Consider the following 18359-nt stretch of genomic DNA (forward strand, 5'->3'; position numbering starts at 1 on the left):
TGTTGTTAACAAGAATGGTTATTCTGTTGATTTGGGGTGGAGAGTTTTGTAGATGTCTATTCAGTCCACTTGGTCCAGACATGAGTTCAAGTCCAGAATATCCTTGTTCATTTTCTGTCTCATTGATCTGTCTAATTTTGATAGTGTAGTGTTAAAGTCTCCCACTATTATTGTATGGGTGTCTAAATCTCTTTGTATGTCTGTAAGAACTAGCTTTATGAATCTGGATGCTCCTGTATTGCCCTTATTTGTCTTTTTTGAATCTGGATGCTCCTGTAATACCCTTATTTGTCTTTTTTGATCTTTGTTGGTTTAAAGTCTGTTTTATGACATACTAGGATTGCAACCCCTGATTTTATTTTGCTTTCCATTTGCTTGGTAAATATTCCTCCACTAATTTAAATTTCATATGGAATAAAACTACTTTAAATTTCATATTGAACCAAAAAAGAGCCCACATAACCAAGACAATCCTAAGCAAAAAGAACAAAGCTGGAGACATCATGTCACCTGACTTCAAACTATACCAAAAGCCCATGGTAACTAAAACAGCATGGTACTGTCATATATATATATACCAATGGTACAGAACAGAGGCCGCAGAAATAATTCCACTTCTACAACCATCTGATCTTTTACAAACCTGATAAAAACAAGCAATGGGAAAAGGATTCCCTATTTAATATATGGTGTTGGGAACTGGCTAGCCATATGCAGAAAACTGAAACTGAACCCCTTCCTTATACTTTATACAAAAAATTAACTTGAGATGGAATAAAGACTGAAACATAATACCTGAAACCACAAAAACCCTAGAGGAAAACCTAGGCAATACAATTCAGTACATGGGCATGGGCAAAGACTTTATGACTAAAGCACCAAAAGCAGTGGCAACAAAAGCCAAAATTGACAAATGGGATGTAATTTAACTAAACAGCTGTGCACAGCCAAAGAAACTACCATCAGAGTGAACAGGCAACATACAGAATGGGAGAATATTTTTGCAATCTATCCATCTGACAAAAGAGTAATATCCAGAATCTACAAGGAACTTAAACAAATTTACAAGAAATAAAAACAAACCCATCAAAAAGTGGGTGAAGGCTATGAATAGATAATTCTGACATGAAGATATTAATGTGGCCAACAAATGTATAAAAAAACAGCTCATCATCACTGGTCATTAGAGAAATGCAAATCAAAACAACATTGAGGTACCATCTTACACTCGTTAGAATGGCATTCATTAAAAATTCAGGAAACAACAGATGCTGGAGAGAATGTGGAAAAATAGGAATGCTTTTACAGTGTTGGTAGGAGTGTAAATTAGCTCAACCATTTGGAATACAGTGTGGCAATTCCTTAAGGATCTAGAACCAGAAATACCATTTGAACCAGCAATGCCATTACTAGGTATATACCCAAAGGGTTATAAATCATTCTACTATAAAGACACATGCACAGATATGTTTATTGCAGCAGTATTCACAATAGCAAAGACTTGAAACCAACCCAAATGCCCATCAATGATAGACTGGACAAAGAAAATGTGGCACATATACAGCATGGAATACTATGCAGCCATAAAAAAGGATGAGCTCATGTCTTTTGCAGAGATGTGGATGAAACTGGAAACCATCATTCTCAGCACACTAACATAGGAACCAAAAACCAAACACTTCATGTTCTCACTCATAAGTGGGAGTTGATGAACAATGAGAACACATGGACACAGGGAGGGGGACACCACACACCAGAGCCTCTGGGATCAGGTGGTGAGCTAGGAGAGTGATAGCATTAGAAGAAATATCTTATGTAAATGATGTGTTGATGGGTAAAGTAAACCACCATGGTACATGTATACCTATGCAACAAACCTGCATGTTCTGCACATGTATCCCAATACTTAAAGTTTTATAATAAAAGAAAAGAAGTAGAAGCAACATTTTAAAAAAAGTTTTAAAAAAGAAAGGATACAGACCTAATTACAGAAAATAAGAAAAACAAAAGAAAAAAATACAACAGCTTTATTTATAGTAGGTAAAATCTGGAAATAAGAAGCCAGTATGAAAAGTCTGCATTTTATATGATTCCAATTATATGGGATTCTGGAAATGGTAAAACGATGGACACAGTAAAAAGCTCAGTGAGTTGCCAGGGGTTGAAGAAGGCAAAAGAATGAATGGGCAAAATAAAGAGGATTTTTAGGTCAGCGAAACTACTCTATATGATACTAGAATGGTTGATACCTATAAGGATGCGTTTAACCAAATCCATAGAATGTACAACACCTACAGGGATCCCTAAGGTAAACTATGCACTTTGGGTGATTATGATGTCTCAATAAAGATTCATCCGTTATAGCAAATATAATATTTTGTTGAGGATGCTGATAATAGGGAATGCTATGCATTTGTTGGGACAGGGCTATGTGGATATCTTTGTACCTTTCTCTCAGTTTTGTTGCTGAAACTAAAATTGCTCTAAAAAAATGTGTCTTTTGAAAAAAACCTGTAAGTTTTCGGCTGAGTAATCCATTATTAATCTAATGGGGATGCCCTTATATTTGACTTGACACTTTTCTCTTGCTGTTTTTGAAATTCTTCCTTTGTCTTTGACCTTTTGACAATTAGGCTTTAATGTGCCTTAGAGAGATATTGGCTTTAATATATTTGGATCTGAATATCTATGAGTCTTCCAAGACTTGAGAAGTTATCAGCTATTATTTTATTGAATTTAATTTCTGCACCTCTTCTCATTTGTTCTAGAATGCTAAGAATGTAAGAATTTGCTTAATGGCGCCTCGTAAGTTATATAGGCTTTCTTCATTTTTTTTTTCTTGCCTGCCTGTGATCATTTCAAAAGACCTGTCTTCAAATTGAGAAATTCTTCCTTCTGCTTTGTCTAGTCTTTTGTTGTTGATGCTCTCCATTGTATTTTTTATTTCATTAAATTCTTCGGTTACAGGATTCCTGTTTGGTTCTTTTTATGATATCTATCTCTTAGTTGAGATTCTCATTCAAATCATAAAATGTTTTCCTGATTTGTTGAATTGTCTATTTTGTATTCTCTTGTATCTCACTGAGCTTCTTAAGATAATTATTTTGAATTCTTTTTCTGGCACTTTATTTCATATACTTCCTTATGAGTAGAGTCTGTTACCAAAGAATTATTGTGTTCTTTTAGAGGGATCATGTTTCCTTGCTTTTTGTTGATTGATGTGTCCCCATATTACTTTATGTGGATCTAGTGGAACAGTCACCTCTTCCAATTTATGGAGTGGGTTTCATAGGGAAAGATAGTCATTTAGATGGATCTTGGGGTGTTGGGTCATTAGGTGCATTGGCTTTGGTTCTAGGTGGATACAGTAGTCTTTATTTTCTTTTGGTCTTTAGTTTCTTCAGCTGTAACTCACACTAGTGATGTCTGTGAGTATCTCAGTGATCTAGGCTGATAGAGTTTATGGTAGTGGTAGTGGTGTGGGTTTACCAGAGGTGGGCTCATTAGGTTGTTTCTTAGATCAAGGGTACGTGTATACACACAGTATGTTGGTGAACTCGGGGTCTGTCTCAGTGGGGTTGGGATCATGGGGCTATTACTCTCACTAAGGGCACAGGTACATAGTTGTCTGGCTAGACTGGGGCACATCTGCCAGGGTAGTCCATGGGGATGTTTCTCAGGCCCTTGATTGTAGACATGTGGGTTTTGGTAAGGCCAGGGGCATGGCCATAGTGGGGTGGAAGACACCATGAGGCTATTTCTCAGGACCCGGGCATGGCCTCATAGCCATTTTGTTAAGCTGGGGATGTGTCAACTGTTCAGTTGCTCAAGAACCTCTCCTACTCTGGGAGGGGGTGAAACAGATTGGCTGGCTCAGGGTGTTTGCCCTCAGTAAGACTTCCAGACTGTTCATCTTTCTGGAAGTAGAGGTGGCAGGGGTTGGTTTCCCTGCTGTGCAAGATGACAGTCACAGTTGATTTTGGGCTCAGGTTCTACCCAGCTGGAGTTGTGATGTTCAGCCACTAGTGTGGGATTGGGGGAATGAAGATGGAGCCCCAGTGTTTGAGAGGTGCAGTAGCCATTGGCCTCCAGAGGAGGATGCACTCCAGAAGTAGCTTTGGTCTCTGTATAGCACTGTATGGCTGCAACTTGGCCCACAGGAGCTGGGTAGGGCTTAGGGCATCTACACCTTGTGCTTCTAGTTTGAAGCAATACAGCTGTATGAATTTCCAACAGCTCTCCCAGCTGGGCTCAGGTCTTGCAAGAACTGTGGAGTTCTTCTGTAGTAAAGACTGTAGGTATATGCAGTGGCAATGCAGCCTGGTGTGATTCTTCTGCTTACCTTTTTGTTCCCTCAGGAGGATGTCCCTTTTGTCCCTGGGCTGATCTGCTTTGCATGAAGGAGATGGGGCTGCAGAGGCTGGGTGCCTCTACGCTGCCCCCATGGGCTTCCAATTAACATGTACCTTTCCATTCCCCTACTGCACTGTAGCCATCTCCCTTTAGCACTCCAGTAAAATCTTAACTGTTTTGCTATTACCTTGGTCCTGTCTTGAAACCTTCTTTCTTTTATCTAGCAGATGTCATGGAAACCAATAACAGTGATAACCTCTTAATTTCTGAAAGTTAGGGTAAGTACAAAGTAGACCCAGTCACTGTGAGGCTGAGAATCTGGTTAGAACCCCCTGAGACAACAGACTCTAGGGCCTAGCTTGGGCCTGGGTGCCAAGACTACTTCATCACATCCTGTAAAAAGACCTCCCAGGAGGCTGTGCTAAATTAAACTTTGGGATCACAGGGTAGTTATGGCACATAAATAAAATATTATTCAAATAAGTATCAATGCCCATAGAAGTGAGTAAGTTTTGTATACTGCTATATTGGTTTGATACTGCTTTGTGTGAAATGGCTACATACTTCACCTAGTTTGTCTTCCTTTGACCTCCTGTCAGATGTGAGAAAAAAATCGAAATTCTGATCAACAGTCAAAGGAGTCACACATTCCTTAGCCAGGTAGTTTTATTATTCAATCACATACTCACTGCCTCATCAATATTTCTCAATTTTAAACTCTAAAACTTTAGGCTGTCCTCACTAGCAGCTTTTCATTTTTAATGATATATCTTTTCCTAGTGTTACAAAATATTTTTAAAAACTCAGGTAAAGTGCTCGTAAGAGTGAACAAAGTAGTTGTCTGAGTGATCTTGGCAAACATGAAAGAAACATCTTCTAGTTCTGGAAAACTGAGCTTTATGTGGACTTCTATCTTCTAACAAAGCAGAGAATCATCAGTTTATGTAATAATACCTGTGTAGGAAAAAATTGTTTGGGAGTTACTTTGATTTGAAAAAACAAACAAACTACCGTTAGTGTTTGTTTAATTTAGTACTTTACCTAGAAAATTAATATAATTCTTTAGTCTTGAGTTTTAAACCACCTAAGATATTTAATCTACATTATTGAGTTTACATATAATAAAATGCATCTACTTAAAATATACAATTTGATGAAAATTTGATCTGTTTTGTTAGATATGTACATCTGAGAAACCACTGCCAAAGTAGAGTTACAGATAATTACCATCACCCAGGATTCCTCATGCCTTTTTTCAGCCCTTCCCTCTCTCTACCTCTAGGCCTAGGAAGCAGTGGATCTACTTTCTATCACTATATATTGATTTTTATTTTATATATTTTTGTGTAAAGGATTTACACAATGTGCACACTTTTGTGCTTGTCTTTCAATTGGAACAAGAATTCTGAGGTTTTACATACAGATATTGTTTTGTTTATACATTCACTTGTTAACGTATCTATTGGTTATTTCCGATTTGGGGATATCATGAGAAAAGCTGCTAGTCTGTGTAGACATATGTTTTTATATGTTTGAATACCTAGAAATGGAATGACTGTGTTGTATAGCACACTTATGTTTAAATTTTTAAGAAATGATGAACTGTTTTCTGAAGTGGTCGCATCATTTCACATTTCCACCAGTAGTGCATGGGAGTTTCAGTTCCTCCACATACTCATCAACACTTGGAGTTGTTAAATTTCCAAGTTTTAGCCATTCCATTTGGTGTATAGTGAAATCTCATTGTGGTTTAATTTTCATTTCCCTGCTGATAAATAATATTGGCCTTGTTCTTGATCTCTTCATCTACTAACATTTTAATATCTCAAAAATTATAATTTTATAAAATCATATGGAAAATGTCTCTCTATTGAGAAACAAATGAATGAAACAGAATACCTAGTATATTGAAATCAAGAGGGTGGCTAATTGTAAGAACCATACATATTGTTGTTGTGATGTCCTTAGTTTTGTTTTTTATTTTCTCTTTGCAATATTTATTTTATCTCACCACCTTGCTGCCTCTCTGGCATCAACTAAGGCCAAATCTAGATGCTATATACACTATTGAAAAATGATGTGTCATGTTATCATTAAGCAGAATCAATAGAGTAGCTACTAAGAAAAGTAGGTTCCTGGTATTTTTTAAAAGGAAAAAAAAAAAAAAAAGAATAGAGTTCTTCAAAGCCTGATTCTAGGTAATTTTTTCTTCTCATGCTTGTCTCTCACGTTGGTTGATATCATCTATTTCTAAGCCTTTAACAAAACCTGTTAACAGACACTTCATAAGTTTATATTTCTATCCCAGGTTACACTGAACTCTAGAGGCATGTATCCAAGCTAGAGTTACAAAAAGCACTGTAGTTCGCAGGATTGTTTGGCATTCAAAAATCACCATAATAATCACTAAAAAGAATCTCAGGCATAGAAAAACCATGTGACAAAATCTAATATCTGTTCCTGATTAAAAACAAAATAAACAAACAACAAAAAAACAACTCTTAGCAAAGTACAAATAGAGGGGAATTTCTTCACCCTGATGAGGAACATATGTGAAAATCCTGTAGCTAACATCATACTTAATGGTGAAAAGCTGCATATTTTCCCCTTAAGATCAGAAACAAGACAGGGATATCAACTTTCACTAATTTCATGCAACATTGTTCTGGATATTTTAGCCAGCCCAATCGCTGAAGAAAAAGAAGCAAAGGAAGATGTAAAACCAATTTTTGTTTACGGATGACATGTCATGATCTGATAAAATCTATTTAAAAAGCTACCAGACTAATATGTGAGTTTAGCAGAGTTGCAGAATAAAAGGATAATTAATTAAACATTTGTATTTTTACATACTGACAACAGTTAGAAATTAAAATCAATAAAAGAATTCCATTTAGAATAGTATAAAATATGAAATACCTAGGAATAAATCTGATGAAATATGTGAAAAAAATAAGTACATTGGAAATTATAGAATATTGCTGAGTAAAATGAAAGAAGATGTAAAAAAGTAGAGAGACACTTTGCTAGTGGGTTGGAAGAATCAGTATCATTAAGACATTCATTCTTTCTAAGATAATCTAGAGATTCAACACAATTCAACACAATCAAAATTCCAGTTGAAATTTTTGTAGGTATAGAATTAAAAAGTTAATTCTAAAATTTGTATGAAATTTTAAAGTACCTAGGAGAGTAAAAACAGCTCTGCAAAAAGGAGAACAAAGTTGGAGGTCAAAACTATCTTGATTCAAGAATTATTATAAAGCTGCAGTAACCAAATCATAGTATTGGTAGAAAGATGGAAAAATGGATTAATAGAATACAGAATCCAAAATTAAACCATACATATAAGGACAAGTTAATTTTTACAAAGACATACAATTAAATGGGAAAAGGATTGTTTCAACAAATAATACTGGAACAATTAAATATACAGGTGCAAAAAAAAAAATGAACTTGGATCCATACCTCATGCCATACAAAAAATCTAAGTGAAAAATGATCATAGGTTAAAATGAAAAACTACAAAGCCTCTAGAAGAAATAAGAGAATAATATCCTTGTGACCCTGGGTTAAACACAGTTTTCTTAGATATGAAATTAAAGGTATGAGCCATAAAGGAAAAAAATAATAAATTGCATTCATCAATACTAAAAATTTCTGGTATTCAAAAGACACCGTTAAGAATGAAAAGACAAACCACAGACTGGGGAAAACTATATGCAACATATATCTAATATAGGTTTGGATGTAGACTTATATAAAAACTCTTAAAACTTCACTAGAAACAAACAACTCAGTTTAAAGATAAGTAAAAGCTTTGAATACTTTACCAAAAATAACCAAAAAAAAAAAAATACCACATGAAAAGATGTTCAACACAATGAGTCATTAAGGAAATGCAAATTAAAACTACAATGAGGTGCTACTATATATCTATTAGAATGGCTACAATTAAAATACCTGACAATACTTGATGATGGTAAAGATGTGAAGAGGATCTAGAATTCTCATACACTGCTTATGGGAATTTGAGATGAGACAAGAACTTTGAAAAGCCAGTTTAACAGTTTCTTAAAATATAAACACGTATTCATCATGTCATTAAGCAACTCTACTGCAAAAGAAAAGGAAATATATAAGTCTATACAGAGACTTATGCACAGATATTTATAGCAGCTATATAACTTCAACATGGAAGCAACCCAAATGTTCTCAACAAATATAAACACATCATATAGTATATCTTTACAATACAATATTACTCGGCAATAAGAAAAGAAGTAAACTATTGGCAAGTGCAACTGCCTAGATAAACCTCAAAATAGATATGTTGAATAGAAAAATTCAGACCCAAAACACATATTGTATAATTTTATTTGTATCAATCTCTTGAAAATGCAAATATATCTTTAGTGACAGAAAGCAGATGAGTGAATGCTTTGAGATGGGGAATTGGGAAAGAGTGGGAGGGGTGAGGTTTACAGAGGGGCACGTGGAAATGTTTGAAGGTGATAGCTGTGTTTATTATCTTGATTATGTTAGTGGTTTCCCAGATGTATATATATGTTGAGAATTACCACATTTATACTTCAAATATTTACAGTTTATTGTGTGTCACTTATATGCCAATAAAGCTGCTTTAAAATGTTTCTTGTGTAGTTTCCTAAGGCTTTTAGAATGAGAGCAAATGTTTTAAATACAATCTGTATAGTCTCTCCTCTGCTTTCTTCTTCAACCTCTGCTCACTTGATGTTTCCCTTGTTTTCTATATTCTGTTTATCTCAGTCCTTCCCATGTTTCTTGTTTGCTGGTACCACATATTCTTTGTATATTCTATTCCCTCTATTTGAGATGCTTTTCCCTCCTCTATTTGTCTGGTTAATATCCACTTATTTTCTTTAATCTCAACTCAGTAATCACTGTCCCCATTATGCCTTCTCTATCTCCATTTTTAGATTCGATCCCCCTACATGTGCTTTTATAGAGCCAGGTGGCTCTCCTCAAAGCACTTATCCCAATCTGCCTTCTCCATTGGTATGTAATCTCCATGAGACCAGTAATGCATTTGTCTATACTTAACCACTGCATCCCAAACTTGGCCTAGTATCTAGCACATAGTAGGTACTTGAAAATATGTTTTTGAGTCTGGGTGCGGTGGCTCACGCCTATAATCCCAGCTCTTTGGGAGGCCAAGGCGGGCGGAATACAAAGTCAGGAGATCGAGACCAACCTGGTCAACATGGTGAAACCCTACCTCTACTAAAAATAAAAATAAAAAAATTTTAGCTGGGCATGGTATCATGTGCTTTTAACCCCAGCTAACGGGCGGCTGAGGCAAGAGAATCACTTGAACCAGGGACTGGGAGATTGGAGTTAGCCGGGATTGTGCTACTGCACTCCGGCCTGGTAGCAGAGCGAGACTCCATCTTAAAAAAAAAAAAAAAAAGTATCTAATCGGTAACCAAAAGGGGGGATATAAAGTTAATGTGCTAATATCATCCATGAAACAAAATTATTCCATGATCAGATGCAACTAAAGCAAATACAATGCACATCTTCCAATCATTACATTTGAGATTGATTGTCCTTATATTAAAGGAAGAAAGCACCAGCATTCTTGTAGTAGGACTAACTTACACACTGTACCAAAAGGTAGTTTTCTTATAATAATCTTATTTTAACCAAACTGAACGTAATAATCTAGGGAGGACTTTAACCATTATGCTTGCAGATCATTAAGAGAAGAAGTGTTAATGGTATCATTATCTTAAATCTGTGGTATATAGCTGGAGATCGTACAAGAAATCTGATGTCTTTACAGTTTTAGGGGATGAATTTTTTCGTTCCTGTAATCATGTAATCATTCAACTTAGTGTATGATTACCTGAGAAACCTTTCTTGTGACATAATAGAGTGGTGTTCTTGGGGGTTTGTAAAACACCTCATTTAGTTCTTGCAGCTAGAAGAGTCATCTATTGTTCAGATGAAAAGGAGCTGATAAGGAAAGTCTATTTGTAGTAGAGAAGCACACAGTGGCAAAATAAAGCCATTTAAAATGAGCCATGTTCTTGTCAGACCTCCCATGAATTGCTGCTTTCAAAGTTGAACTCTGATTTAGTATATTTTTTTGACAATGATTAATTTGCCTTTGTTTCACAGATGGGCAAGCACAATATAAAAACAGAATTAGTGATTTCACAGGAATTTTGCTGTGCTTGGTTGACATTTGTTTTAAATAAAGTTTCTTGGCTAGCTTTGGTGTGTAGTGAATGAATAAAATAATGAGTGAGTGAACAAATGAGTAGTATTAAGCATTCATTAATTAATGTGCCAAGCACTTTGATAGGTACTTTTACACGTGGCATTTTAGTTAATTCTCATAGGAATCCTGTGATATAGGTATTATTATTCAACAACCTCCTTCTGTTTTTTAGCGGTTGAGAAAATTAACTTTCAGATTAAGTAACTCAGAATTGCATAGCAAGTGTCCAGACTAGGACTGGAACATAGACCCAAATTTTATTATTCCAACATTGACGTCAAATTTGGTGAGCATTAAGGCCTAAGAAGGGATCTTGTTTTATTTGAATTTTACCACTAAGAAAATTCTCACAGGTGGTGTAGAGGGTGGTACTTTGGAGTTGCTTTTTCAAAATGGCAACAGGTTGAAAGTGACTGTCATGAGAAGTCTCAAAGGCAAAATTTTGAGGGGGCAATAATTATTTCAGAAAATACTTGCTGCTAAAATAAAATGTCAAAAGTGATTCGGAACGAATAGGCTGGCATTTCTTCAATAAAGACTATACTCCTTCCAACTAGGAGAGGTGGCAGGGAGAGGAACTGGGTCAGTACTCCAAGATCTTCACAATATTTCACCTAGGGTCTAAGTGGAAGCAGTGGAAAGCCTGGCTGAGATCACTTATTTACTGGTTCTTTATTCATCTATTTATTGACTAATCAACTAAATAAGAAAACTATTTCAAGTGAAGTTCATTCAGACATGCTAAGTATGACTCTACAAAGGCCAACCAGTCACTTCATATGACTAGCTCAAAGGAATCTATACTTAGGGGCAGATGAGTGGACATAGATGACTTAGAAATTAAGTGAACACAAAGGGTTAACAATTATGGGGGAACGTGATGGATATTAGAGTCCATTTATATGGGGCCTGACAAAGTATCATTGCAGTTGTGTGTTCTTCAGTAAGAGGAATTTGGAAGATCTGAGAAAGGGTCTGAGACAGTAGAAATTGTGAAGAAAGGTTAAAGACTGTATTGTTCAGTATAAAGAGATTATACATATTGGGTGAATCTAATAGGTTTATTCTTTTATGTTAACTTGCACTTAAAAAAATCAGAAAAGTGACACAAAACCCTTCTAATTTACTGAGTGCCTAATACAAACCAGAAAAAGATGACAGGCATTTTGCAATACTTAACTCATTTAAGCCTTATAGCAATGCTATAGAATTATCACCATTTTCTAGAACAATAAATGGTAGCTTAGATAAGCTAACTAGATTGGTCGGGCATTCATTGGACTTTGAGTACACTTATTAGTTCTTACTTATGTATACTTTCTTACTGTTAGAAAGTTTCTGTTACTCTTATTTCAGAGTAACCTTGTCAACTGGTTTGTAAACTCATTGGTGGCAGAAAGACATTCACATGCCTCTCTGCCTTACATATTTCAGGAAACTCAATGATAAAAATACAGTATTTCACTTGCGTGAAGATATCTCTACTAAAGATTAAATGAACATAAGTGGATTTCAATTTACAGGGGAGAAGAGAAGGAAAGGGATTTAAAGGTTGAAATCACACAGCTAATAATGACAAAACCTTATGTAGTCTGATTGTCTCCAAAGTTCACGTGTTACCTAAAGACTATGCTTTCTTAATAGGGGTCATAGGGAAGAGCTCCCTCGAAGAGTTACTAAATAGCAAACAGTATCACAGAGAATAGATGAAAAATTGGGATGTGTTAGCTTTAAGTAATAGCTGGGATGGTCTGCTTGTTAGGAGCTTAGATCTTCAATCAGATGGCTTGACTTCAAATTTCGATTCTATCACTCAGATAAGCCGTAGTCTCTTATTTTACTGTTACCAATGTTTTCTCTTTCCTCCCTCTGAAAGAATAATCTACTGTACCTATTTCATCTTAATAAAAAGGGGAATTGAGATTCAGAGAGGCTGGGTAGCTTGCTTAAAGTCACACAGAGAGTAGGAAGTAGCAGCATGGCTCCTAGCAGCCAGCCTGCTCTTTTCCCTTGCAACATGAACAATGTCTTTTTAAAAAATGCTATGAAAAGGATCAGCAAAGAAAAAAGATGAATAACTAGCTAATGCCTCTCACTCTGTCCCAGTTTCTGATTAAGTAAAACAATAATAAATAAATGATTAAAATTAAACCCTGGTTACATTTATTGATAATCCTGTTTTTTGTAATTATGAGTCCATTTTGAGGAAAGTTGTCATTAGGAGAAATTCTTAATAGTGTATTGTTGTAATGCATCATTTTATACAAGTGATAATTATTAGGAGGAACTGTAAATGTTATCAATCATTGAAATATCTAATTAAGGGCAGTTATTTTTACTATAAAAATGAATGTGTCATCTCCTTACATTTCCTAGTAATATCTCCTAAAAATATTGCAGTACACCCCCATGCAGTACACTCTCAAATTAGTGCTTTTCAAACCAATAATGAAATGTGTTTATGTCTTAAGGTAACAGTGATTCATTTATTTTAACCATAGTGGTTACTGGCTCTAACTATGGAATGCATTGTCATGGAAACCACTTTCCTCCTCATCCTCCCTTCAATTTAGCCCAGAGTTATTATTTGGAGACAAGAATTAAAGGAAAGTATTTTATCTAATAGAAATAAACAGATAACAGATATATATACACACACATACATACAGAGAAATGAACTCTCATTGATTAAAGTTAAATATGAAAAATAAAGAAAATGAAATATACATTTTGTTTTATATTTTGTCATTTGGCTTTATCAATGTAAAGTAGCACAAACTGTAAAATGGGGAATAACTTGAAGATAGCCGCCTTAATGATGCCCTAGAATAGGAGGTCAGCCTTAGCTTGAGTAATTCATTAGGGAAAGACTGTGTTAGATATTATTGGAACATCACAATATAGAGCATACAGTACTTTTGGGGTGTTTGAAATCCAAATTATAGGCTAATGAATAAGGGAAATATTGTACAGCTTTTTTAGAATCTATTCTCTTTTGGAAAAACCAACCATAATTATAGATGCTCTGTAGGTGGAAGTGCTCACACAGTCACACATTTTATGTTAACATAAAGGAATAAAATGGTAAGGGATATACTTAATCTATAAATGTGACTTTAAATTTCCACAGAAGGCCCAGACCAGAGTTTTGCTCCTAAAATGTGACCCAGTATGTTTAAGAACATATAGATTAGATCTCCTGCATCCCAGCAGGCTCCAGCTATTCATTAGATTGAATCCGTATTGATTCCTAATGGAGAAATCTACTAGGCAAGGATTCCTGCACTTAGTGTAAGAATCCCAAAACCTTAGGCATGGCTGCCCTCTGCAGTTAGAACCAGGTATAACGCAACTCTAAGGGTCTTTCCATGATGATTTTTGCTCATACTTTGTTTCATATAGATTTGTCTTCAGAGAAGTCTTATTTCATAAGAGGAACTTGCATTCTTCTCACAAGAGGGCCGATTTAGATATAGATTTATTGACATTCTAGTGGCCAATAGGATGAAATGTAGGGCTGGGCTTCATAATCCGTATTTATAATAAACATTCTGCAGAACCATGACATAATCAGGTTCATTTTACATTAACTTGGGAGACGAGAGGAAAGTGTTTTGGACATGGGAAAGGGAAACAAAGTTTATAAGGTACTGTCTTTGGCTTAATGGTTTGCAAGTTGATTTGTTCTTTTTTTCTTACCAACACATTTAAGCTTTCTAAGGAGGAAGCACGTCATGATACTGAGGCTCTTATTAGTTTAGAATATAAGTGGTGTGGCATTCTGATAGAACTACATCAGGAGGATGTGGCTCTGGCAGTTTGCCATGGATATTTTGGACTATGTTGTTGCTGTATTTCAGGTGAGACCTCCGAGCTCTCTGAGTTTAGCACCCATTAGAGTCTTTTGGAATTATCACATTCATGTGAATATGACAGTCCTGATTCTTCCCAAATAAATCTGAAGACGTTAGAACATGTTTCTGGAGAAGTGTGTTATGTATCTCATGATGTTGTTTTTTAAACTCTCCTCCTCTACTTTTCTTTTAACATAAACCTGATCGCTTATTGATTATATGACTTGAGCAAGTGACATAACATTAAGATGCTCAGTTTCTTCCCCTAGGAAAAAATGTGTCCAATAATGTCTACCTCTCAAGCTAAGAAATGAAATAAACTATATAAGTTAAAAGCAACTACCACGTGCTGGGGCTTACCACAGGAATGTGTTGTTTACTCTTTCCGTCTAGTCTTCCTGACAACTCTGTAGGTTAGGGGTTAATACCATTAGTTACAGATAAGCAAACCGGGGTTTGGATAATATAAGTGACTTACACAAAGCCACTTCTAGCACCAGAGCCAGAATCTGATTCCAAACTCTGATGTTTTGCTCTCTTTCCACCAACCATCTGTGAGGCATAGCGCCAGGCACCCAGGTGGCACCCAAAGAGTTCTAGTTTTACCCACTTCCTACCCCCACACCCTTCTTATCACATTTGTTTTTGTCTTCAATAAGCAGTTTTGCAGCTGTGCCAGCCAGCCACATGCTGATTTTTTTTTTTTTTTTGGTCTTTTTGCAATTTTGACAGCCTCAGTTAAAAACAAAAAAACAAAACAAACAAATAATAAAGCATTCATCAGTTTGTGTCATTCATACTTCCGGAACAATATAAATACCACTTCTGAGATTTCCTGGAGCCTCAAAGACATCAAGGTGGGGAAGGGGCAGACTCTTCTTTTTTGAGTTTGACAAATGTTATATCAAATAAAACCTTGGTTCTGAGGCCGCTTCCCTACCCAGGGAGTGAGTAGGTTCAGTAGGTTTGCTGACCCAGAATTAGAGGCTTAGGGCACCAGCGAAATCATTTTGAGCCCGTTTTCTACCCTAGATTCCTTTGCTGGCCCTCCGCCCTGGGCAGGCTGTTGTCCCCGGGCTGGGAGGATGCTCCCTGCAGGGCTGCGCGAGGGCCTCCCCTTCCTGGGAACTCGGCCTCGTACGTCTTCTACCCTCAGGCAGCTGTAGCGGTGGGGGCCAAATGTGGTCTCGGGGTCACGTCAGCGTGGGGAGGTCCCGCGCTCCTACGCTGGGGACTCCTTGGTGGCACCAAGAGCACCCAAAGGCAGGGCCAGGCTGGCGAGCATCGCGCTTCCTCCCTACCTCAGCCCCTCCCTCCCACCCCACTTGCCCAGCCAGCGCTCCCCACAGTGACTCTGGATTGCAGCAAGCCACTGGCTTTTTACCAAATCGGGAGCTGCAGTATGTTTTTTTCCCCCCTTCTTCTTCTTCAGAGGGAATAATTTCAGCCCCCTTCAGCTCGCATGACAATCTTGTGTGACTGGGGAGAGTAGGCGGGCACATCCTTTTACATGCTAATACTGCCCCACCTCCTTTGAACCCTCCCCTAAGTGCCTCGCTTCCTTTTATTTTTTATGGTTTATTTTTATTTTATTTTATTTTATTTTTATTTTACCTCCCCCAAATTCACCATAGGGGGAAAAATCCTTTCTTGGTTCTGTCCCTCCCCCCACACGCCTCGTTCCCCAGGGAAGGGAGACCCCGAGACGCTCGGTACTTGCCCGCGGCGTTGCTTCCACCGGGGCTCCGGGATGGCCACGGCGGGCGCAGGGGGCAGCGATCGAAGCGGCAGCTCGGTCTAGGCTGTCGCTCCATGTGCCCGGCGAGCACCGCGTTCGGGTCCCCCAGCGAGCTGCCACTGCCGCAGCCCGGAAGGAATGTCCCCTGTTGTTAAGGACCCTGACTGTTTTACACCAATGATTTGCCACTGCAAAGTTGCTTGCACCAACAACACTTTATCGTTGATGTTTGGATGCAAGGTAGGATGAGGTTCATGTCTCTTTGATGCATGTTGCCTCCCTCGGGGGAGAGAACAATTCCTTTTGTTGCTTGTTTATGTCTCTGCCTGCTGGGAGAGTGACGGAAGCTGCTGCGACTGCTCTGCCCTCTCTGGGAGCCAGCTGGGTTTGGGGGCCAAGAGATCGCACTGATTTTCCGGTGTCCGATGTTGGGCTGATAACTCAGTGGTGATGGGACCCTGGGCTCTAACATGCAGTGGTTGTAAGAGCAGATGCGGCTGGGAAATCGGGCACCTTGGGTGGCTCTCTGCTTGGGATCTCCTTATGTATTTAGCTACTGACTGGGCTCCCAACTGCTGATTTGGGAGCTCCTGAACTCATCTCAGGTTACTATCACCTAAAGCCCCAACCCACTGGGCCAACCAGCCGGACTAAGTGGGGTGGTCGATGAACTCCAGATGAAATTGAACACATCAGTTTGCTATTTGACATTTTTTAAGATAAAGAGCTTATTTTTATTTTAGACAGAAAATCTGGAGCTAGGCTCAGGTTGCCCCCAGTTGTGTTGTGTGCTTTCCACTTGGATACAATCCGCTTGAAATCAACAAACAAATTTTATCAAGAGGTGGCGCAGCTACTCAGTGAAGTTTGTAGTGAATAACTCTTCTACCCCAGATTTTTGTAAAGGTGATTGGTGTTCCCAAAGAAATGAGGTTTGAAGGTTTTTAAAACAGGTTATCATTCATTGTTCCTTTTCTGAAATATATTAATGGTGCTTCTTTCTTGGACCTGATGATGTACTCCCTGAAAAAGACGCGTAGAACTTGATGTCTGCACAGTTTTAGCCCGTTAATGGTCTGAGTACATGTCCTGTTACTGTAAGGTACAAGTCTTTGCTTCTTTTTGCTGTGAAAAGCTGGTGGATTTGTCTAGCTTATTTAGGTAAAACACTTCATGTGGCTACTATGGTGACTCTATAAGGAGAGAGAAAAAAAAAGAGAGGGAGAGAGCTTGTTTCATCTGAAATAACTAAAATTTGACTTTTCTAGAGTGAATAAATATCACATTATACCTATTTTTTTCTTAAAGATAACACCAGAGATTGGATTGGACAGCTGGTAAGCACCTTGGGCAGTAAAGTTAATGAAACACACACTTTGAACTTCATGTATAGTGCTCAGAGGAGGTGTAGGCTTAACAGAAAATTGGGAGTCAGGGTTTTAAGTTTTATATTGGTTATATCTAGAGAATCTGTCTTCTCTGGGCCTCAGATTTTCTTCTGTAAAATTAGGGTTGTGGATGAGATTATCTCTGAGGCACCCACCAGCTCTAACAATCTCTGATTTTGTCTTTCATGAAGTTGTTGAATGATAATGTTATTGCCAGAGATTTTTTTCTACTCAATATGATAGGTTATACTTTAGGGTTAGTTAAAAAAAATATATTGCCCATACTAAAGAGTAGCTGGTTGTTCCTTTTGAAACCCCAAAGAGTTCTTAGAATTGTTGAAGGTTTGTGTGTTCATCATTGTCAGGAAGAGGTATGTGAATGAACAGCACCAATAATGGAGGAGTTAGATCCTCTCCCATACGACCTGCCACCCCTACCTCATGCTCTTTTTCTCCCTCCTAATTGCGTTTACAGTAGCGTCTTTACAGTGGATACTGTTTAAAATCCATTCCCATGAACTTACAAGAATTGCTTTGCTGTGCTAAATGATTATTAACAAAGGTGAATGATTTGTCAAGGGAAATTAAACACAAGCTAATAATCAAATAAGAGAAGCTATTGGTGTAGAGAATGTTGTTGAATATTGAATATGCATTCAACCCTTCAAGTTCATTTACAAAGAAGTTTCTTTTATGCTGTTATGTTTTCCCCTGATTTTCAAACCATATTGGAGGGAATTGAAATAATTACAAGCACATGC

General features: G+C 37.4%; 1 protein-coding gene across 15 annotated transcripts in view; it reads left to right on the forward strand.

The window, feature by feature from the left end:
* DLG2 (discs large MAGUK scaffold protein 2) overlaps positions 1–18359 on the forward strand; it is a 1831252-nt gene that overhangs the window by 553269 nt on the left and 1259624 nt on the right. For 2 of the 15 annotated variants that reach the window (XM_037744423.1, XM_037744424.1), the window contains exon 1: positions 15834–16450. The exons of 12 other annotated variants lie outside the window; for them this stretch is intronic. In XM_037744423.1, the coding sequence (XP_037600351.1) occupies positions 16349–16450 (102 nt within the window). In that variant the 5' untranslated portion in view covers positions 15834–16348. Of the gene's footprint in view, positions 1–15800; positions 16451–18359 lie in introns of those variants that run through there. One more of the 15 variants, XM_037744429.1, reaches the window with a different exon arrangement.

This window comes from Cebus imitator, unplaced genomic scaffold (assembly GCF_001604975.1).
Source record: "Cebus imitator isolate Cc_AM_T3 unplaced genomic scaffold, Cebus_imitator-1.0 Scaffold174, whole genome shotgun sequence".
Lineage (NCBI taxonomy): Eukaryota > Metazoa > Chordata > Mammalia > Primates > Cebidae > Cebus > Cebus imitator.